General features: G+C 41.1%; 1 protein-coding gene across 1 annotated transcript in view; it reads left to right on the plus strand.

The window, feature by feature from the left end:
- MBOAT1 (membrane bound O-acyltransferase domain containing 1) overlaps positions 1–24588 on the plus strand; it is a 95962-nt gene that overhangs the window by 27887 nt on the left and 43487 nt on the right. Inside the window, exons 2-3 of the mRNA XM_014867357.3 lie at positions 21701–21846; positions 22888–22965. Coding sequence (XP_014722843.2) covers positions 21701–21846; positions 22888–22965 — 224 coding nt within the window. The remainder of the gene's footprint in view (positions 1–21700; positions 21847–22887; positions 22966–24588) is intronic.

The following is a 24588-nucleotide window of genomic DNA, read 5'->3' on the forward strand; positions in this document are numbered from 1 at the left end:
AGGGGCTAGGGAGCTGCACATGAGGCCTGAGAGTCCACACTGGGGGGGCCTTGGGGAGATGCCAGGAGTGAGCAAAGGATGGAAAACAGCAGGACTGGTGTGGGGAAGGGGGAGGAGTATTGGGGACGTGTGACAATAGGAAGTAGTGAGAGCAAGGGTGATTGGAAGTGGTTGGAAAAAGGAATGAGGGAGAAATTAAAGCAAGTGGGAGGACATCAAGCTACGTCAGAGGCTTATTGGAAAGAGCAGAAGTGTCTGCTTTCTGGGCAAAGTGAAGATCAACTGGGTAAGTTTCCTCTCATCAGGGAAGAAACAGTCTAGTAGCGGAACTGACCTGAACACAGACACTTAGAGTACAAGACAGTATGCAGCGGGTACAATAGGCTGGCATATCCAGTCGTGGTGGTTGCTGAAGGGAGGTAGAGATTCAATGCTTGCCTCTCCCCAATTCTTTGAGGGAAGCTATTGTTTGTTTTTGTTTTTTTCAGTCCAACTCTTGGCAAGTCCCTGACACGAACCAGACACCCAGTGTATGTTTGGTGAGCTGAACTTTGAGGAAGAGTGGCCATTTGGTGGGATAACCTTGCTACCCGCATTGTATTGGTGTCAGTACAATGTATTTATTTCCCATGCTGTCTTGTGTTGTCACCAGTGACTTAATATGACGGCAATCAGTTAATCATTAGCTAGCTGTCAGATGGCAAGCAGCCTGCTCCCCTAGGCTAAGTCACTTAATCCCAGCCAAAGCATTAAAAACATTTATAAGAATTTAAAAAAATATTTTTTTGGTGAGGAAGATTGGCCCTGAGCTAATGTCTCTTGCCAGTCTTCCTCTTGGTGCTTGAGGAAGGTTGTTGCTGAGCTAACATCTCTGCCGATCTTCCTCTTTTTTTGTACGTGGGGTGCTGCCACAGCATGGCTTGATGAGTGGTGTGTAGGTCAGCACCAGGGATCCAAACCTGCGAACCCCAGGCCGCCAAAGCAGGGCGTGCAGTGGCCACTGGGCCGGCCCCCAAAATTTTGAGTTAGAAAGGATTTTATGGATCATTGATATGATCTCCTGATTTCCCCGGTTAGAAAGCTTAGGCCCTAAGGGTTAGATGAGTTGTCTGATTAATTGGTAATAGACATTGACTGCAGCCTACAGATGAGCCTGTCACAGAGCCACTCAGTGTCTGGTCCAGGGTTAGGAAATGGCTATCCTCACTCTGACTCCAGGTGTACTTGGAAGGGCCATCACGTTTAAAACAACAGTTAATTTTTAAATATTTATTTCCCAGAATGCTGTGATGATTTTCTAAGGTATGTTTCTGTGGCATTAGCTACTTGGTAAGAATTGCAGTGATGAAATCTTCATAGTAGTAGGTAGCCGTAGCAAGCTCAGCTTTTGTTCTAAAGGAAAATGGTGTCATGGGGGCCGCCTAGAAGTCTGTTCATTGAATAAACAGGTCATAATTGTCTGCATATTATGTACAAATTGTGGGGACTTTTCTGTTTCCTGATGTGCAGGCTGCCCCTCTGCCGCCTCCTCTTCCCTGTAGGATTTATATCCTTGGGAACTGGTAGCAGCAGGCAGTAACTTCTGCCTTCTGTGGTGGAATGGTCCAATTCAAAGGTAAAACAGAAATAGAAATACCACAATAGGAGAAAGGGAGTTGTATCTTGGCTTAGTGGGGTTCCCAGGTGAGTTGATATTTTTTTGTTTGCACCACTGAAAAATTTAAATTATATACTTTATAGGACTAAGGGGTTACATATAAAACCCGAAGGACTTTCCCCTCTACACTGAGTAGCTTTAATGCTCAACTGTGCATTCGAGAAGCTTTTAGGCAAGTACAGGACATGAGTCCTGTGAGTGACACCCAATGCCATCAGGGATTGAAGAGAAATTGGCATCAGAGGAAAGGGAAAGAGGGAGTCAGGTGGTAGAGGTGGCTGCAGACAGGCTGAGCTTAGGAGGAAAGCAACAAAAGTGAGAAAATAAACGTAAAGTTTTAGAGAAAGCAGACAATTTAGGATAATGCCTCAGAAACGTTTGCCAAGTTTCGTAAGAAATCACAATATTGTACTTCACTTTATTGTCCGTATCTACACATCTTGGTGGATTTTTTCATAGACATATTTGTTAGCACAGCACCCCAAGGCAGGTCTGAACCTTCTGCTGGCTGCGGAAGATAACGATGCAGAGGAAGGTGTGACTTCCTGAGGCTCCAAGGCCAGCTCCCGGGCGCAAGCTGACTGAGCACTGGCCTCTTTTTAATTGTTGGAACACCAACAATTAGGGTCTTTATTAGTGTTTTCAACCAGGTGGTGACTATGGGCAGGTAATTCTCGATGGTAGGTTAGACTGTTAAGAAACTTTTAGTGTTTCTAATATATATGAAATAGCTTTGTAAACTGTCAAATTTTACCCATCTTTATAATCAATAATTTTGAGGCTAGACCTCAACATCTTTGAAATGCAGTAAAAACTGATAGCAAATGCCGTCATCTCCTCTGGGTCTTACTTTGGCCCTGTTTAAATCCTCAGCTTTAAATAAATGAACTATTTCCGAAGTTAAATAATCATAATGATAATAATACTAAATACTTAGGCCTTGGCTGGCACTATTCTATTTACTAATCTTTCACATGTATTCATTAAAACCTCACACCATCCTAAGGGGTAGGGCCTGTGTCTATTTTATAGATGACGAAGGTAATAAATAGTGAGTGGGTCCAAGACTCCAGATTCTGTGCTTTTAACCACAACACGGCGCTGTGTTAATCCTAAAACAAAGGAAAACGAAAACGCACATGCCCTCACAATCAAGCTCTAAATAGTTCTTTGTAGACAACCCTCATGATGCTATTGGGCTGCTTGATATGTTTTGCAATTGTATATATCTTTTTCAACAGGGAATATTTTTTTCTCGAATTTCTCTTGAAGAGAAAAATACGAATTTCTCTTAAGAACCTAAGCTTAAAATTCCTTACTTTAGAAGAAGCAGTGTCTGTGCTAAAGATAACTTCTCTCTTTGGACTTTTCTTGCTATATTATTTTTATTAATTAAAAAAAAAATTTCTGTAGGCTCTTAAAGGGGACCAGCTTTTGGGGAGGGAATGGTTTTTTTCTCTGTCCCTGACTTGCCCGCAGAAGTCTTCATTCTGCATTCAGAACTTACCACACAGTGGCTGTGCTGTGCCCTCCCTTTCTTGACTGTCTTATTAAAGATACATCCAGGCTGAATTAATTTGCCTCTCATGGATGTTACTGCCTCTCTTCTGGCAGGTACCCATAATGTCAGACGTGAAAATAGGAATTAAAGGAATTTAAAAAATAGTAACTTCTTACCTTGACAATTCCTCTCCATAATTGGTAACTTGATATCATTTTCATTCAGTGCAGATCCCATGAGTGGAACGGTTTTTGGGCACTCCTGATTTCTTCAAGCTCCTCAAAAGAAACAGCTTTTCTTTCTTGGGCCCTGATTGCTTCCAGCTGCCAAGCTGTTGCACAGAGCAGTGCAGAGTATGCTGCATGTGGCTCCAGGAGTGGCCGCCTGGAGTCGAGCGGTGTGGCCTTGCTGCACACCCTTCTGTAGATTGGTGGCCAGGGCACTTGGACACCTAGTATTTTTTTCTGCCTTCTCCTTCAGATGTCTTAGTTTTTCTCTTTAGAGCATACTAAGGAACTATTAGCCATATTATGAGGCTCAGTGTTTACTCTGAGAGAAGGACAAGTACAACCCCACCACCTGGAAGGTGGGCAGAGGGTCCACTGACATCCATGTATGTTGTACATATACATTTTCCTCGGACCAGGATGAAAGAGATCACAGAGTGGGGGTGGGTGGCATCTGCCGAGAGAGCTGCAGGGAGGTCCAGGAGGAGGTGATGCAGACACAGCTTGTCCCCAAGAGCAGAGAGCGCCAACAGCATTACCTCTGAAAATGAGCTATCCAGATCCGGAGTGCACCACAAGAATTGTGATTAGTACCCTCACAGCTTTGTTTAGTTAGTGTGCTACCATTTTTAGGTTCCTTCAAACCCTTTATTTTATGTAAACCATGCAAACCTCTGCAAAAAGACCTGACAGTTATCATTAGTCCCGTTTTTTGTTTGAGTCCACAGAGGCCCCAGTAAGTGGTTGTTGGGACCAGCCAGGTAGTCTGTGGAGCTTGACCTATGAGATGAGGAGGGAGTCACTTCCTCTTGGCCTGGTTGATGCTGTGTTTGTGTAGGACTGGTCTCTTGGGCATTGAGAAGAGGTGAGAATATCAGGTTAGATTTGCCTTTTTTTCAACTCTAGAGGAAAAAGAGATCAAGTAGCCTTCCAGTCAATAAAGCCTGACTATAATTCTACATTTACTCAAATAGCATGTGATCCACTGTAAAGCGAGAAGGGAGAGGAACTAGTTGGGATCATTCTTTGGAGCCACCAATTGTGGGTGCCACTGAATGATACCTGTTGTAACTGTCTCAGTACAACCCTTTGTCTTCTGGCTTTTCTTTAGCTTTCGTCTTTTTGTCTTTCCCATTCATTCATTCTATAGAGATAAATACTTACTATGTGCCAAGCACTGTGCAAGGTGCCAGGGATCCAAAGAATAATAAGCCGCTGGGTTTCTGTCCATGAGACCCTCACATTCTATTGGAAAAATAATTAGACTTTGTGAAGAGTTTATCATTTACACTGTGCTGCCAATTCTAAGATCTCATCTGAGTTTTATAACAGTCTTGTAAGAAGCAACTGTCACTGGTCCCTTTTTGTCTTTTCCCTTCTTATTTATTTCCCTTCCCCAACATTTTTGTCTTTATCCTTTCTCCATACTTGAAACCTGGTATTCCTAAATATTTACTGGCATTGCTTAGCTCTGCGTGTAGTACTCAGATTTAAAAAGTTGTCCGATTTCTGGTCTGTCTCTTCCTAAGTCAAACAAAATTTTAAATCACTTTTGTGTCCTCCTCTTCACGAACAGCCAAATGTATTTTGACTCTATTTCAGGTATTTTCCAAAATGAGTCATCAGTCTTTTCTGATGAAATGTTTCCATTAAATGGTGATATCTTTTAAAAACCTGTTTTAATCTCTATGATTATTTTATGGAAATTAAGATTTAAATCCTAGATTAGCTTTTGAAAGCTTTCTCTTCTATAGTAGCAGAAGACTAGAAAATACCAGTTTCTATTATTCAGAGACCACGAAATTCCAATTTTGTGCAACCTTGATGAGAACTTGCCTTTTTTCAGGAGTGGGCATCAGGAGAACGGCTCACAAATGAGAGGAGTAAGGACTGATCAGAAAGGTAAAGACAACCAAGAGAATGTGGTGTCAGGGAGTTAAGAAGAAGGAGCAGAGAATAATGCACAGGGTCAAATGTTGCAAAGAGCTCACGGCAGACAGAGACTGGATATGGCTCATTGGCTTTAGCAAATAAGAAGATAGTTGGTGACTTGGTCAGAGCAGTTGTTGTGGAGGGCTAGGGATATGTCATGGTCAATGGCATGAAGAGGAGGTTAAGAAATGGAATATGATTTTAGGGATCCTTTGGAATTAAATTTTTAAAATACAAATCCTGCCCCACCCCCTTTCTCCTATGACTCTATAGATGGGAGAATTAATAGTCACCAAAGAAAAGCTTGCTTGCTACTTAAAAATTTTTTTAACCTATAGTTGGTAATTTGTTCCCCACCTTTGAAAACTGTTGTCTAGTTTACCACTGAGTAAGCTAAGGTTTTTTTAAAACAGGGTTGCACGGTTTCTTGGACTCTTGGTTCACGTCAGAGTTTCCCTTTTATTATAAACATGTATTTTAGAGAAGGTGATTACATAATAGGAGCTGAAAATAGCTAAGTTCCTAGGGACGAGGCGGAATCACAGATATTCCTATTTTCATGGTCCGCGGTTGTACAACGGCCACCAGGCCTTGGGGCTTTCCGCTCCTGGAGTTGTGACGTTTGTATTGATCCCATCTGGCTCCACAAGATGTCTGTTTTATAAAAGCTAAATGTTGATGTATTTTATTTTCAACTTAAACTAAATTAAAATTAATTCTGTTTTGACACTTTTGAGAATTGCATAACACACTGAGATAATTGGTCACACCCTAGGGTGTTGCATAAGAAAATGTAGCCCTGGTTCTGCATTTGCCATTGTCCCCAAAGATCTCACTCATAGTAGCATCTTAAATAGTAAGTAGTATTATTGGTGGTAGGAAAGTATATATGTCTGAAGAGGGCACTTTCTTTGGAGTGATAAAGTTTTTACTTATATCCACCAGGAAAGGAATTGTTCAAGTCAGATTTTTTGTTTAAGAGGCAACATAGGTTGTTGGGGAAAGAGGTGACTTGGGAGTCTGTTTCCCTCTGTCATTATTTAACCTCTCCATCTTACCCACTGGGAAAACACTGATGATATTTGTACTTACTGCCTCCTTAGTGATATGAAACAACCAAATACATTTATGTTCGCATATGTGCATGTATGTGTGCGTGTGTGTTTTTGTGTGTGTAGTTACTTTTTTATAAGAAAGATGACACTGTAGTAGCATAGTATAGTTGATTCATCCTCTTGTTTCTTGATTAATTCTACTATATCAAATGTGTATGTCTAATAATTTTTTTTTTTTAAAGATTTTTTTATTTTTTCCTTTTTCTCCCCAAAGCGCCCTGGTACATAGTTGTATATTCTTCGTTGTGGGTCCTTCTAGTTGTGGCATGTGGGATGCTGCCTCAGTGTGGTCTGATGAGCAGTGCCATTCCGCGCCCAGGATTCGAACCAACGAAACACTGGGCCGCCTGCAGCGGAGCGCACGAACTTAACCACTCGGCCACGGGGCCAGCCCCTGTATGTCTAATAATTTTAAAATAAATAATGTGGAGATTTAAAAAAAAAGTTAGAGTAATGAACAGAGCCTCTTTAAAGCACAGTCATAAAGTCAGATCTCATTTGGGAAAGAAGATGAGCTAATTGCATTTTTACCTTTAGGACAGGTCTTCGACTATATAGGAGCTTATTATGCATTTCATAGGCTATCAGTGATTGGGGGTGGCGTACATCATTTATATGCTTTCTACTGAAGGATGTGTAGAGAAGTTAGTCAACTAATTAGTAGATTTGAGCTTTTCTCCTTGCTGCTGTGTTGGGTAAACAACTTGATGGAGAAAAGATAATAATATTTAGTATGCATTGAGCATTTCATGCTGGGCAGGCACCATGCTAATCACTTTACGTGTATTAACTCATTTAATCCTGTGAGGGTAGCTATATTATTATCCTCATCTTATAGGAGAATTTGAGATAAGGTAATGATTTGGCTAAGGTTGTACAGCTAGGAGGTGAGTCAGGTTGGGATTCTTTCCCCTGCAGCTTGACTTCAGACCTTGTGCTCTTAACTCTACCTGCTCTCATTTCTTTTTTTTTTTTGAGGAAGATGAGCCCTGAGCTAACATCTGCTGCCAATCCTCCTCTTTTTGCTGAGGAAGCCTGGCCTTGAGCTAACATCCATGCCCATCTTCCTCTATTTTTTATGTGGGACGTCTAGCACAGCATGGCTTGACAAGTGGTGCCATGCCTGCACCCGGGATCCAAACCGGCAAACCCCAGGCCGCCGAAGTGGAATGTGTGAACATAACCACTGCGCCACCAGGCCAGCCGCAACCAGCTCTCATTTCTATTGATTAAATCTGTGTGCTTAATTCATCTGCATAACTCTCCCTTTTTCCAGTAATTACTTGAAAATGTTAGTCCAGTGGCCAATAAATTCATTGGCCAAAGGCCAATAATAAATGAAAAGATGCTCAACAAGTCATCAGGAAAATACAAGTTGAAATTAATACAATACCAGTTTTTCCACGATCTGATTGAAAAAATTGAACAGATTCATAGCATCCAGTGCTGGCAAGAGTGAGGGGTAAAGGGGTCGTATATGACTGATGCGAGTAAAAAACTGCTTCAACTTGTAGAGAAGGTAATCTGGTCATATTTATTAAAATTTTAAATAAATATGTTATTTGACCAAAGTCCTAGGAATTTATCTTATAGACATAAAATCACCAGTGCATAAGGATATTGTACAAGGATTTTTTTTTTTTTACAGTGCACCATTTTTGTAGTGATGAAAAAACTGGAATTCATTTGGAAGTTGGGGAATCCTTGAGTAAATTGTGTCACATATGTAATACTGGAGTTTTGGGAAACTGATAAACAAAATCCTTTTCTTCCTTTCCTAGATATGAAACCAATTGGAAATAAGACCCAGGAGACAGACACAGGGAGCAAAATGCTATTTTTATTAATGATAAAGCTGATTGACTGCTTCCCTGGGGAGGAGGGAGTGAGGGGATCAGCATAAAGTGAAGGTGGAAATTCTCCTGTCATATTTTTCCTCCTAGGGAATGGAGTGGAAATTATTTCACCCTTATGGAAATCTAAGGAGTGGAGAGTGTTTACCCCCTCCAACACATATTATGGAATACAATGCAGCTTTAAAAAGTATAAATTAGCTAGATAGGAATAAACTTGAAAAGATATCTATGATATTTTGTTAAGTGAAAAGTTGAGTTACATGGTAATTTTTGTACCATGATTATATTAAACAAAAGGAGAGGGGCTGGCCCCATGGCCAAGTGATTATGTTCGCGCACTCTGCTTCCGCAGCCCAGGGTTTCCCCTGTTTGGATCCGGGGTGTGGACTGAGCACTGCTCATCAGGCCATGCTGAGGCGGCATCCCACATTGCACAACCAGAAGGACCTGCAACTGGAATATACAACTACGTACTGGGGGGCTTTGGGGAGAAAAAGAAGAAGAAGAAAAAAGATTTGCAGCAGATGTTAGCTCATGGCCAATCTTTAAAAAAAAAAGCAAAAAAAATCCCCAGAAAACCCCCGACAAAAACAAAAGGAGAAACCATTATATATGGGTACATTTTTATAAACATAGACAAAAAGTATTAAAAAATGTAATCCAATTTGCTAAGAATAATAGTGGGTGGTGTATTTAGAAGATTGAGTATGGGGGTACTGTGTGCTTTTTTTCACTCCACGTGTCTGTCTTGTTGAATTTGTTAAAATGAGCATTTATGAATTTTATAATAAAAAGAAATTAGACTTAAAAGAAAAACCTCTGTGGCTTCTTTTGATTGACTTCATTTAGCTGTAGTTTCACTAGATGCCGGAAGAAGAACCTGAAGTTGTTTTAGTATGTTTCATTCAGTCCTGGGAATATAGGATAATAGTTTGATCAGCTTGGATGACTTTTAACTGTTTTATATGAGTCACTTGGTTTCCCTATTCATTTTTAAGCCTTCTGTGAAAAGCTAGGTATGCAGTGTGCTAAACCTTTTTCATAGCTCTTCTGCCAGTTCATAAAGCAGGGTGTAAATGGAGTGGTGGATGTTAGGGAGATGAAATGAAGTCAGAGTTAGTCAGCCAGCACATATGTCACAAAAGTCTCCATCAGTAGAGAAGTCATAGTTCACATGGGGCATGAAGTTTGAAGTCCGTTGGTAAGGTGGAAGCTCACCCACAGAGCTACGAGTCTCCTGCCGTGGTCTCCCTACTACTTCCCTCTACGGACCAGTTTCCTTACCCACAAAATTAGGGGCTTGGACTGGATAATTGCTAATAGTCTGAGATTCTCTTGTCTGCTTTATGACTGATTTAAAATCTTTAGTTACTCTAAAATATATTCACCAAATTGCCTCTTACCTCCCAGTTAGCAACACAATAAGTTGAAGCTGTGATTCTCAGACCTGGCTGCACTTTAGAATCACTTGGGAACCTCGTAAAAAAAGATGGCTGGCCTCCCTTCTTGCCCATCCCTGCCAAACTCAGAATGGGGCCCTAAAATCAGTCCTTTTTATTTTTTTTATTATTTACAGTAGCTAAGACATGGAAGCAACTTAATTGTCTACTGATGGATGAATGGATAACGAACATGTGGTATAGTTACCGTGGAATATTATTCAGCTATAGAAAAGAAGGAAATCTTTCTATTTGTGAAACATGGATGGACCTTGAGGGCATTATGCTAAGTGAAATAAGTCATACAGAGAAGGACAAATAGTGTACGATCTCACTTATATGTAGAATCTTTAAAAACAGCAAACAGAACTCATAAATACAGAGAACAGATTGGTGGTTGCCTGAGGGGGTTGGGAATGGGCATAATGGGTGAAGGCAGTCAAGAGGTACAAACTTCTAGTTATAAAATAAATAAGTCATGGAATGTATAATCTACAGCATAGTGACTATAGGTAATAATACCATATTGTATATTTGAAAGTTGCTGAGAAATCTTAAAATTTCTCATCACAAGAAAAAAATTTGTGGGGGCCAGCCTGGTGGCACAGCAGTTAAGTGCGCACGTTTTGCTTTGGCAGCCCGGGGTTTGCCAGTTTGAATCCTGGGTGCAGACCTACGCACTGCTTGTCAAGCCATGCTGTGGCAGGCATCCCACATAAAGTAGAGGAAGATGGGCGCAGATGTTAGCTCAGGGCCAGTCTTCCTCAGCAAAAAAGAGGAGGATTGGTGGCAGATGTTAGCTCAGGGCTAATCTTCCTCAAAAAAACAAAAAAAAGAAAGAAAAAAATATGTAACTATGTGTCGTGATGAATGTTAACTAGACTTATTGTGTTGATCATTTCACAATATATTTAAATATCAAATCACTATGTTGTATACCTGAAACCAATATAATGTTATATATCAATTATTTCTCAATACGAAAAAGAGAAGAGGTTATAAAGTCGCTCCAGACACTGCAGGTCTGTGTTCAGTGGTGTTTCCTTCAGCAGTGTGTGTTCCTCTCACCCTTTGGCAGTCCGGGGTTCATCACTCAGACCTTATTCCTAGATGGGCCTATCTGATCTCCTGCATCCTATTTTATTGCCATCCCACATCCAAGGCTGGTGTGGAGTTATGAAAAGGTACACTGGACTGGAGTTGGACACCTTAGTTCTAGTTCCAGCTCTGACACTCGGTGGCTGTGTGACTCAGGCCAAGTCAATGACAGTCTCTGGGCTCCACGTCCTCATCTGGAAAATGAGATGTTGGAATTAGACCAGAAGTTTGAAGTGAATGAATCATTGCATAGCGGCTAGGCAGATGGACTCTGGAACCAGACTTCCTGAGTTTAAATTCCAGTGTTGCCACTGACTGAAGTGTATGATTTTTGGGAAAATTTTTTTTTTCTTTTTTGAGGAAGATTAGCCATGAGCTAACATCTGCCACCAATCCCCCTCTTTTTGCTGAAGAAGATTGGCCCTGAGCTAACATCCATGCCCATCTTTCTCTATTTTATACATGGGACACCTGCCACAGCATAGCTAGATATGCGGTGCATAGGTCCGCCCCTGGGATCTGAACGAGCGAACCCTGGGCTGCCGAAGCAGAACATGCGAACTTAACCATTGCACCAGTGGGCTGGCCCTCAGAAAATTTTTTAACTTCTCCATGACTTTATTTATTTATTTATAAAATGAATGCCTCAAAGAGCCTCAAAGAGTTGTGAATATTAAGGGAGTTATACAGACAGAAGGACTTAGAGCAGTGCCTGGGATGTAGTAAGCACCCTAAATACTAGCTACTATTATTATTTTGTTATTATTGTTATCAACATTATGAACTAGCTAACAATGGAATTAATTCTAATGGGGAAATTATATCTCCAGAGGAGCTGGGTGACAGCATGTTTGTGAACAGGGTCTTTCTGGACTCCTCAAATGGTCCTGAATTCTATTCAGTCTTTGCTGCTTACTTGGCCAAAGATTATAAGACTATGATATATGGGGTGGGAAGCAAGCTGGAGGCAGATCCTTAAAAGATAGCACCCACATATTTCAAGGTTTTATCTTTGCCATGGCTAGAGGAACAGCATAAACATTTTTTCCCCTTGTATCCAATGGAATCAGTTTTTAAAGGACTTTTAACTCTAAATCGTAACTAACACATGACATGATATTTACAGAATAAGATAAGCCACCAGTCTTCCTGTACAATTTAAACTCTAACCAAGCAACTAGGGTTCTTTCCTGAGAATTAAGAGAGGGATTATCTCCTTCCAGAGAGACTGGATGCCTTCCTCTGAACTGGTGGAAGGAGGCTTGTTATGTGAGTATACAAACTCCAGAGAGAAAGTTTGCGCAAGCCTCAAAGAAGAATCGTTGGAAAGGATTTTGACCCCAGCTGCTTAATTCAAGTCTCCCCCTGTACCTGATTGAGATGTTGAGAGGCAATCCTAGGCAGTCACCGAGCGTTCCAGTTTAACTCATGGTGCTGCCCTATAGCTGGGTGTTTTGGGGCCATTACTTTGTCTCCAGTTTCCTCAGTAGTACATTGAGGGTTGTTGGGAAGATTAAATGAGATAATAGATAGGAAGCATTTAGAATAACAGCCGACATTTGTTGAGCTCAATAAACATACATGCTCAATAGGTGCTGATTGTTATTACCTAAAAGTAGTGTGTTTGAAACAAAGGCTAAGGAATAATGAACTTTCTCAACATGCACAGACCATTATCGGGTAACAAGCTTTTGACAGAGGTAGGAGCAAGGAGGCAGGGGCAGCATCTGGGAAGCCCCTCACAGGAGCTGGTTGTGGTGGGCTGAGAGAGACTTCCAGGCGGATGGGAGGCTCCAGCTCATGCTGAGACTCACAGCATCCCTCCCAGGCTTTGGTTTGGGTCCTCTTACTTTTCACCTGTAGGAGCAAGGAAAATGAAGTCTGTTTCACTCCATGTGTTTGAGTAGAGGATTTTTATTGGGCAGCGTTATGGGCTGAATTGTGTTGTGCCCAAATCCAGATGTTGAAGTCTTAAGCCCTAGTACCTCAGAATGTGACTGTATTTGGAAATAGTGTCTTTAAAGAGGTAACTAAGTTAAAATGAGGTCATTGGGGTGGGCCCCAACCCAATGACTGATCTCCTTATGAAAAGAGGAGGTTTGGATACAGACACGGACAAAGAGAAGACCACATGAAGATACAGGGAGAAGATGGCCATCTACAAGCCAAAGAGAGAAGCCTCAGAAGAAACCGACCCTGCTGACACCTTGAATTCAGACCTTTAGCCTCCAGAATTGTGAGACAATAAAGTTGTATTGTTGAAGCTCCCCAGTGTGTGGTACTTTGTTGTGGCAGCTGGAGCAAATTAATACAGGCAGCTACTAAATTCTCCTTGAATGGTAGTGTTTCTGGGGAGAATGTTGGGGGTTGAGGGGAAGTGGTACAATATAATGGGTGAGAACTCAGGCCAGGTTTTAAACCCTGGTTCTGCCACTCACTAGCTCTGTGAAATCAGCCGTTATACTTAAACATTTTATTTTTCATTTTCCTCCTATATAAAGTGGGAGTAAGTTACTTCATAAAGTCCTTGTAAAGCTTAAATTGAATCATTTATGTCAGGTTTATCACGTGGTCAGCACTCAATAAATGGCACTTACTGTTATGATGAGACAAAATGCCAACTGGAAGCTTGTTTGGTTATAAGTTATGCACATTGATTATCAATCTTAAATAATATTTGCTTATCTGCAAGCTTGGAAAAAATAGGCTCCTGACAGATGTAGAAGCATTTCTTGCTGACATTCCAAGGAGTCTGGAATGAAGGCAAACAAGGATCTCTTTGAAAGTACAGAGCAGCTAAAGAGTGTGGTACAAACCCTTTTTGTTCTGTAGGACAGAAAGGAATAGCATTTTTCATACTCCTGCCCAGCCACATTTATTTGTAGGGGGCAATGCAAAAGAGTACTGTTTGTGGCGGAGGAATGGCTTGCCTTTAAATAAGGAATTGTTTAATTAGATTGGTTTTGTCTTGGAGCATATAAGGCAGTGTTGCTGAGAAAAACATTCCAGGCTGGACAGTTGCCTGCGCCTCATTGGTGAGCCTCTGGTAAACTACTGTGGAGGAAATCATTTTGGACTGTTAATATTTGCTATTTGTTAAAAATAGCCTGCTTGCATCTCTTCATTAGGTGGAAGGCAATGTTTTCTGCTCCTGGCAAGGTTCATTTTTTTGTTGGAAGAGTATGAAAGTCATGGGACAGAAATCCCCAAAGAATGCCTTTCCAGCAGCACGTTAGAGCAGAAAGATTTGAAGCTTACATCTGAAAATGGCAGGACAGTTTTATTGTGCTTTGGTGAAATAAGAAGTCAAAGCCTTGGGCTTGTGTTTTATTTCTTCTCAGTGACTTCGAAATCTTGCAAGGGCTGTGGAAATTGAGCTCCTGCTGAATCCGAGTTATGTCAGTCTTGCTTGTCTTGGAGAGTCTGATCAAAACAGCTGTGCTCTCCTGTTTCCTTATGCATGAGGGCCCACACAGTGCTTTAATTGTGGAGCACGCATTGTTGGAGATCATGACTGGCAGTGCAGCTTTCTCTGCTGCTCTGAAGGAGTGGATCAGGAGGAAAGTCAAACCTTTGCACATGTTCCTTTTAAATGTGAAGGGTTTATTAAAGAGCATCATGGTACGCATTTTCATTCTCTTTGTCCATCCACATTGTTACTCTTGACACTTTGCTGCCTATAAAAAGTGTGTTTTTCTTTAAGATGAAACATTTTAAAGGTTGACTTCTATTTATGACTAACTCCTCCCTAAACTTTATTTGTAGTGGCGCTAATAAATGCAACCTTGAGGACAGAATAAGTAGAATAAAATAAGGATTTTGATGCGTTTCTAAGAGTGCCCGCCCTGACCGTGTCTGTGTGTGTGTGTGTGTGTGTGTGTGTGTGTGTGTGTGATGAGTGCATGGGAAATTCCATATGGAATTTACAAATGGTAAAAAGAATTTCCCTACATTCCATCACCCTGATAAAACAGCCATATTCAATTCTGCATGTTATCTTTCCCTTTTCCATATGGTGCTATTGTTTTTTTTAACGTAGTTGTAAATGTGCATACGGTTTTATATTCTGCTTTTTATTAGTTATAGCAAATATTTTTTACTTTACTATAGGTAGTTTATAATGCTCATTTTTATTAGTATTATATTGAATGGGTTTCCCATTCATTACTATCCCTCTATTGTCCTATATTTTATTTCATTTTGTCTTGTAAATAATACCTCAACATTTTTTTCAGCACTGAGCTTTTTATTATCCAATGAATAATTCCAGGAATTGGTCAAAAGCATGGCTTATAGCAAATACTACCATATTCTTTTCGAAAGGGATTACAACGCGAGGTGCATTCTTTACTTGTTTCGTGTGTTAACCAGTGTCTTTATTAATTGTTGAACTTTTAGATTCCTTCTTCTTGATACTAGAAATAATACTGAGGTCAATATTTTTTGTACAAAATTTTTGTGCACATTTCTAATAGCAGCAATAATAGTGGGCTTAAAATTTGCAGTCACAGACATAGATATGCAAAAAATGTAGCTGTTTAATTTTTCCCTGCTAAACTTAATTTAGTATTCAAGCTAAATTGCCAGTTTTTAGTCAGCTCACTTCCAGTTTAAGACTGGTTACATTAAAGGTTTGTCTTCCTCTACATCTGGAAATGAGCTAAGCCCTGAGGGGTTTATAGACCTTCATGGCCTTGGTGAGGGCATCGGGTCCCTGTGCCGCTGGGGCCTTTCTGGCTTCTGCTCAAGTGGAGCTTATCCTTGTGGTCCTGGGTGTTGGCCTCTTGCTGCTGCATCATCTGATGTTCCCTGAGGCCCCTTCCATGGCTCGTGGTGGTAGGTTCACACTCAGTGTTCTCTTCGATCCAACTGCAAGACCTTCTCAGGCCTCTTAGCTCTCAGCTGGCCTCTGCTGTTCCCAGAGCCCGGGAGAGGGGCCCAGGTGATGCATCAGTCCCTGGACTTCCTCACCCTCTCAGCCTCCTGGAAGCCGTGCTTCTTTGCAGGGCTGGCCCTCTCCCCGGGCTGCATTCTGAGAAGCCAGGCAACCGTCTTTTCTCCTGTGACACCTGCATCATTCCTCCAGATGTCTCTAGGGATCCTGTCCATTGCTATGGTCTTAGCACCTTTGCTGTCACCTCTCTGCCCCCATGTCTACGTGCTAGTCCTGCTCCACTGAATCCCTCCTTCAGCTCACTGGCCAAACTCTTTATCTCTATCTTTATTTATCTTTATCTTTATCTCTATCTTTATCTTTATTTTTGGGGCAGAAAATAAGCTTTCCATCATTAAGAAGTTTTCTTCCTTCCATGATTGTAGTAGACACTCCATGCTTGACATTCTTCAGCTTTGCTTTTGATCTACAAAGACAAGTTTTTAGGATTAAAAAGAAAGAAAAGATACCTCTCCTAAATCTCCAGAGATTGCTTTGACTCTCAGCTATCTCTCTGCTTTAGGTTTATAAGACTCTGCTCAGGAGCTGGAAAACCCGGAGATTCACTCTTTGTCCCAAGCTGCATTGCCTCTCCCTGTGGAAGAAAGAACACATGGAAAACTCTGGCAACTGTCTGAATGTGGGGTGGGAAAGGGACTCAGGGCCAGGACAGCAGGGAGGAGACTGACTAGGGAAGCCAATTCTTACCAGCTCAATAGTAGTTACCACATATTGAGTTTATTCTGCGCACAATGTGTTAGTTCAGTAGATGTAAAGTAACATGAATAGCAAGTGCTTGTCCGTACCAAGCACTGTTTCAAGTGATCTCACATATTTTCTTTAGTCCTCAGAACAACCCTGTGAAGTAGTTCTATTATTACCTCCATCACGTGGACTAGGACCCAAGATGCAGTGAGCTTCTGTAACTCCCACCAGTAAGTGGTGGAGCTGGGTCTTACAGCCAAGTAGTCTGGCTGTGTGTTGACTTTGCCCTAACCACTGGATCTGTTGCTGGTCGTGGGGTACTGACTTTAACTATTGTTAAAGCTAGGTCTTTTTCTCTTGTAATTCTTATAATTTGATTCTCTTCTTATGGGAGTCTGATTATTTCATAAAAGGTGGTGGTTTTCCTGTTTTGGAAGACACAATCCCTTTGTTGTTTTCGTTTGTTGCTGTCCTTATTTATATTACCTCACTCACATAGATGTTTCTCCGATGTGGATAAAGAGACCTTCTCAGTTTCAACTGCTTATAGTCATCGGAGTTTAATATCTGTATCATCCCAAGCCAGTGATTTGCTTTCCACAGGTGTATAATTTTTAAAACATGTTTGTTATGGAAAAGTTCAAACATATACGAAAGTGGAGAGATTAGTAAAGTGAATTTTCGTATGCCCAGCACTCAGCTTCAACAGTTTTCACCTCATGGCCAATCTTGTTTCATCTATACCAGGATTTCTTAACCTTGGTACTACTGACATCTTGGGCCGGAAAATTCTTTGTTGTGGGCGGCTGTCCTCTGCCTTTTAGGACGTTTAGCAGTATCCCTGGCCTCTACCCACTAAGTGCTGATAGCACCCCCTCCCTTTTCTGATTGTGACAATCAAAGATGTCCCCTGGGGGGCAAATGATCCCCAGTTGAGAACCACTGGTTTGTACTCAATTCACTCTCCCCCACTCCTTCAAGATTATTTGGAAGCAGTTCCTGTACATCAAATCAAACCCATTTTGGAATGTATTTCAAAAAGATAATGGCTTCAGTTTTGTCAGCCCTTTAGAGAGGAAAGGAGCATAGATCAAATTCTGTTCCTAGATGAATTGTTGTTATGGCAGCAGAGATGGTCATAGTTCCTACCAGCTACTAGTGTTGATGTGAGTTAGCAAACACGAAGAAACTGGTATCGTGCTACAGCTGGTATTTTTTTTTTTAATTGTGGTAAAATATGTGTAATGTAAAATTTTCCATTTTAGCCATTTTTTAAGCTTATAGTACAGTTCAGTGGCAATAAGTACATTTACATTGTTGTGCAACCATCACAACCATCCATTGCCAGAACTCTTTTCGTCTCGCAAAACTGAAACTCTGTACCCATTAAATACTAACCCCATTTCTTCCATCCCTCAGTCTTTGGCAACCACCATTCTACTTTCAGTCTCTCTGAATTTGACTATTCTAGGTACTCGTATAAGTGGAATCATACAATATTTGTCCTTTTGTGACTGGCTTGTTTCACTTAGCATAATATCTTCAAGGTTCATCCATGTTGTAGCTTGTGTCAGAATTTCCCCCATTTTAAGGCTGAATAATATTTCATTGTATGTATATACCACATTTTGTGTGTCCATTCATGTGCTGATGGACATTTGGGTTGCTTCCACCTTTTGGCTCTTGTGAATAATGCTGCTGTGAACATGGGTGGACAAATATCTATTCAAGACTCTGCTTTCAGTTCTTTTGGGTATATACTCAGAAGTGGAATTGCTGGATCATATATAATTAGATTTTTAACTTTTTGAAGAAGTGCCATACTGTTTTCCAAAGCAGCTGTGCCATTTTACATTCCCAATAGCGATGCACGGGGTTCCAGTTTCTCTACAACCACAATGCTTAGTACTTTGTTTTTGTTAAAGTAATAGCCATCCTAATGGGTGTGAAGTGGTATCTGATTGTGGTTCAGCCTGTACCTTTTAAGATGTACATGTGGTAATCGAGAAGCATTTCTGCTAGAACCCTGCTGCTAGAACTAAGTGATGCTGTTGTGTGTTTCCACTTTTGCCTTGGAGCCGTTTGCCATGGAACATTCAGCTAGCCATCCATGACCCACTCCTGGGAAGAGGGTGAGGGAGTGGGTTGTGTCTGTGTGTTGGGGGAAGCTTTTAATCCATAGCAGTCATGTGTTTAGGCACTTTACTGTTAACAGTTAAGGGAAAGGATTTGGGTTAGATATAGAATCAGAGACCATTAGAGCCAGAAGGGACGTTAGAGACAAGTTCACCGAAAGCACACATTTTGCAAAAAAAGGAACTGAAACCCAGAGCATGTAAGTCACCTCTTCTTGACTTGAGGGTAGTGACAGTGTCTTGCTCACTGTCCCCAGTCTCTGGCAAATACAGTCAACCAGTAAATGTTTGTGGAACTGATCAATGAATTACGTATGCCCAGCTGACATCTTAGTGTCAGAACTAGGGCATTCTGTCGGCTCCACATTCTATTATGGTGACTGAAAAATGGCCGATTGCTTCAAGGACCAAGTGAATCTTTCTTGCCTCCTTTTCAGTTGCTAGGGCCACAAGATCAGATGTGGTTTTCCGATGGTGAGGCCCTCTCTTCCTTGGAGGTAGGTTTGAAGGGGTCTTAAAGAAGACAAACTCAGCTCAGGAGACTGACAGAAGGCTGAGGAGGCCTGGGCTGGCCGAGTGATAGTCACCATGCTTTGATCACTCATAAATCTATTCCGCCTCATCCCTGCCCCAGAGCTTTCACCTTCCAATCTTCCTGTCCTTTGTGTTTTTCTTCCCTCTGGAGATGCCCAGCTCTTCGTGGCTGCCTCGGTAGGTCTCTGTGCTTCTAAACTAGGAGGTCTCCATCTTGCCTGCATCTTAGAATCACCTGACCTCTCTGGAAAGCCCTGCTGCCAGGCCAGTTAAGTCAGAATGATTGAGGATAGGACCCAGGCAGCAGTATTTTTAATGTCCTTAGCCTCCCTCCTTTTTTACCTATTTCAACAGTTTTCCTGATTGTCTGCCTGAGTCTCATCCCTCCTTAACTGTGAAACTTCTTGTTATTTGCTTTGGATCTAAAGGGCACATACTGTAAGAATATAATAATACTGTAATAAATTTACACAATGTTAATGTTACTTCACAATTACTTGGAGGTTATCTGTGCTCTTTTCCATTTAGATTATAAGTTCCTGAAGGCGGGGATCATGCCTTCTTTCTCCTCTGTCCCAGTGGTTCTCAAACTTAAGTGTGCATCACAATCACTTGGGGAGCCTGTGAAAACACAGATTTCTGGGCCCACCCTGGGAAAGTCTATTTTGCTAGGTGTGAGTTGGGACCCGAGAATGTGCATTTCTAACAAGTTTCCAGGTGATGCTGATGCTGCTGGTCTGGGGATCACATTCTTAAGAACCACTGCTCTATCCTCTGAATCATGTGCAGGGATGCTCGATAACTACTGGCCAACCAAAAGGAATGGAGCACATTTCCTCTTGGTTGCTCTCCTGAGTCACTGTGTTCCGCTGTGGCTGTGGGCTGGTCCCTAGGCTGAGAGAATGAAAGAATGTGTGATGGATTGCCTACACAACTGATCATAACTGAATGATCATACAATCATACGTAGTCATAACTTTGACTTCCCCGTTGCCAATTCCTTTCCATTTTGAACCTTGCTAAGAGGATTATTTTTCTCTGTGTGTGTGTGTGTGTGTGTGTGTGTGAGTTGTTGGTTGGGCATTTAGGCTATATAAAAAGATTTGACCAAATTATGCAGGATGGGATCACAGTTCACCTTCTCTTTGCCTTTTGAGGTAGAATGTGAGGGTGGGCAGTGGCGGGAGTAAGTTTTTGGAAAGATTGGTGAAGAATGATTTCTAAATAGAAGGGAAACTCAGCACAGTCAATTTTTAAAAGCGAAACAAAAAATTCCCTGAAAGTATTATTTTCTATGAATTATAGGGCGTCCAAAGTATTCTTGTTTTTTATCCGGAAAACAAAAAGAGCTCAGGTGGAGCTGATAACTGCTACCCCCAGCCCTAATGAATTTCACCAAGAGCTACAGTTTGTTGTTGTGTGAAAAACTGCCGAGGTTGATGTCAACGGTCTGTTCAGATATTTATATCCTCCATATCTTTTAATTAAGTGCATTTCCGAAAGCGAATTGATACTGAAGTTTTCATCCTGAATGCTCTGAAAAGTTTAAACTACTTTTCCAGTTTTCATTAATGGTTAAACGACTTAATGTATTTTGGTTTTTTTGTTAAATCAGCTGGTCTTTCCAGGGGTATCAGGGAATTATTTTGTATTTTCTTTTAGGTAAAATTTTTTTGAGAGATAGATCATTGAGATTTTCTCTAGGGAAATTTGGTGCCTATTTTGCATAACTGGAGAGGGTTGGCATTGGAAGTTTAACGCAGGGCTGTTTCGTTTTTTGTGGATCTTTAGTGTCACACCTTGAATTTGAGCAATGCTCTTGCTTATATGGTGTTAATTTAACATGAGGAAAATTAGAGTCAGAAAACAGCTGATGATTACATTGGAGAAGCACTTGGTTTCTTAGGTACCGAATGAGGGGAGCTTCATTGATCTGATTCATTTGCATCTCTAAAAGAACACATTCTTTCTTAGGATCGTGCTGGGGGAGACGGGGAAGAGACCCAGCCAGCTGCTCTTAACAGTCAGCTAAGGGCCCTTTACACTGAAAAGTCCCCGTTTGTGGGTGGAAAAGCAACCTTGGCTAGTCTTAAATGATTGGAAAAGAAACCATTGAGGCCCAGCCAGGTGGGGCAGCGGTTAAGTGCGGGTTAAGTTCCGCTTCGGCGGCCCGGGATTCGCGGGTTCAGATCCTGGGTGTGGACATGGCACGGCTTGGCAAGCCATGCTGCGGCAGGCGTCCCACACATAAAGTAGAGGAAGATGGGCACAGATGTTAGCTTAGGGCCAGTCTTCCTCAGCAAAAAGAGGAGGATTGGCAGCAGTTAGCTCAGGGCTAATCTTCCTAAAAAAAAAAAGAAAAAAGAAACCTTTGAATTCTTCACTTATATCAGATGAGGTTGTGGTTATCTGTTCAGTCTCTTGCACTTCCTCCAAGTGAACGCTACTGAGAAAAAAATCCATATCCAAGTCTGAGATGCGCCTGGATGTGGAAATCTGAAAAAAGTAGAGAAAATTCGCACACAGGCAAAACAGTAAAGATTTTGATTCTCTTTTTTTCCCATATAGGTGAATTTTGTGGCATGCCAGCTCTTTGCTTTGCTTGCTGCTTTCTGGTTTCGCATCTACTTAAGTCCTGGTAAGACCAGTCCCGATGTCCGGCACGCATTCGCCACCATTTTTGGCATCTATTTTGTCATCTTTTGTTTTGGCTGGTGAGTATGAGCCTCATAAATTCTGGTCTTTATCATTTGGGTGTTTTGTGGCAATATTTTTGGCATTTCCCAGACACTAAGGAAAGAAGTATATTTAGTCTTATTGTAAAATACGGGGGATGTTGCAGGAATCTCCATTTACTGTAAGAACCTGGAACCAAGAAACTGACTCCCCATTAGAAGGTGGTGTGTTACCCCAGCCCCAGCCCTGTAAGATATTAACCACAATCTGCTCAGAACAAGCCTAACAAGTACGGCGAATTTTTTCTCAAACCTTTACTCATCTCCCCTGGGTCATGTAAATGGAATGTTATGAGGTTTTATTTTCTGACCGGGAGACTTTCCTAACCGTTGTAGATATTGGTGTTTTTCTTGCACGACTGCTGGAGATATTGGTGTTAGTCCTGCACTTAGAGTAGAACGGTAGTTTCAGTCCGGCTTTAGGCAGTGGGAGTTATTCTTTAACAGAGAAAGCCTGTGGATTGTGCTTTTCTCTACCAGGGAAGTTGGACAAATACCCTGGGAGTGGCACTTGTTGGGGAAGAAATTTTAAAAACCAGCATTTCTAGAAATCCAACTTAAGACAATTTGTGAATTTGTTCAGGGTCCTAGAATACTGCTCCTCTTCCTTCAACAAAAATTTGGGAAAGGGTGATGAGTATTTTGAATCAGCCACCAGGTGAAAGTCTTGGTATCTGGGGCAGCTCGGTTTTAAAAAAGTCCTGAAGAAAGAAAGAACTCTCTTCCAGACTGTCAATTGTATATATGAGAAAGTATAAGCATTCCGTTTCTGGATTCCTGACATTGCTAGTGCTGCAGTTGGCAGACTATGGCGTAACTTCCTAGTGTCATTTCAAGATATAATGTCTTAATTACATAGAACAAAAGTACTATATTTCTTTTCTCTTACATAAACATGAGTTAATAGATCACTTGCTTTTTGGCAGGGGGTGGAGGTGGAGTAGCAGTATGGGTGGCCAATAGGTATGTTAATACAAAATATATTCAGTGTTCCTCCTTCCCCCCTGTGATGTCTTAAAGGTACTCTGTACATCTTTTTGTGCTGGTGTTAATGTGCTATGGAATCATGGTCACTGCAAGCGTATCCAATATTCACAGGTAAGACCCTGGGAATGAACAGTGCAAGGTGAGGTTTGTCCTGATCTTTGACATGTTATTTCTGGGGTAAAGGGGGTACCTTCCCCCTTTGTCACAGTGGTGTGTCCTAAGTTCTCTGGGATGTTAGGGGGGATGGGGAGCCCTAAATGCTGGGAGTCTTCAGAGAAAGCTTTATGAAAAAGGTGGTATGCAAATTGGGTCTCAGGGGAAAAAGAATATATCAGAATTCGGCAGCTCTATTGACCGATATTGGTGATAGTTCCAAAGTGGAAACAACCCAAATATTTACCAAAATGGTGAATGGAATGGTGAAATGGAATACTACTCAGCCATAAAAAGGAATGAATGATTGGTACACACAATTACATGGATGAATCTCAAAATAAATATGCCGAATGAAAGAAGCCACACAAATTCTATTCTCAAAATGCAAACTAATCTGTAGTGACAGAAATCAGAGCAGAAGTTGCCTGGGGTGGGCTGGCGTGGGGAGATGTGAAGGGGATCACAAAGAGGCATGAAGAAACTTGGAGGGGTATGGATATGTCCGTTATCTTCAATTTGGCTGTGGTTTCCTGGGTGTGTACATATGTCAAAACTTTGTGTACTTTAAATCCCATATATAATTGCAACAAAAAGAATAAAATCCCTAGGAGTAAACTTAACCAAAGAGGTGAAAGATCTGTACACCAAAAACTAGAAAACATTGTTGAAAGAAATTGAAGAAGACACAATGAAATGGAAAGATATTCTGTACTCTTGGATTGGAAGAATTAACATAGTTAAAATGTCCATACTTCCCAAAGCAAACTATAGATTCAATGCAATCCCTATCAAAGTTCCAACAACATTTTTCACAGAAATAGAACAAAGAATCCTAAAATTTATGTGGAACAACAAAGACCCCAAATAGCCAAAGGAATCCTGAGGAAAAAGAACAAAGCTGGAGGTACCTACTCCCTGTTTTCAAAATATGCTACAAAGCTATAGTAACCAAAACAGCATGGTACTGGCACAAAAACAGACACACAAATCAATGGAACAGAATCGAGAGCCCAGAAATAAACCCACGCATTTATGGACAGCTAATATTTGACAAGGGAGCCAAGAACATACATTGGAGAAAGGAGAGTCTCTTCAATAAATGGTGTTGGGAAAACTGGACAGCCACATGCAAAAGAATGAAAGTAGACCATTATCTTACACCATGCACAAAAATCAACTCAAAATGGATTAAAGACTTGAATGTAAGACCTGAAACCATAAAACTTCTAGAAGAAAACATAGGCAGTATGCTCTTTGACATTGGTCTTATTTTCAAGTACCATGTCTGATTGCACAAGGGAAACAAAAGAAAAAGTGAACAAATGGGACTACATCAAACTAAAAAGCTTCTGCATAGCAAAGGAAACCATCAACAAAATGAAAAGACAAGCTAACAATTGGGAGAGGATATTTGCAAACCATATAACAGATAAGGGGTTACTATCCAAAATATCCAAAGAACTCATACATCTCAACAACAAAAAAACCAACAATCTAATTTAAAAAATGGGCAAAAGATCTGAACAGAGATTTCTCCAAAGAAGATATACAGATGGCCAACAGACACATGAAAAGATG

The sequence above is a fragment of the Equus asinus genome, chromosome 8 (assembly GCF_041296235.1).
Source record: "Equus asinus isolate D_3611 breed Donkey chromosome 8, EquAss-T2T_v2, whole genome shotgun sequence".
Taxonomy (NCBI): Eukaryota; Metazoa; Chordata; class Mammalia; order Perissodactyla; family Equidae; genus Equus; species Equus asinus.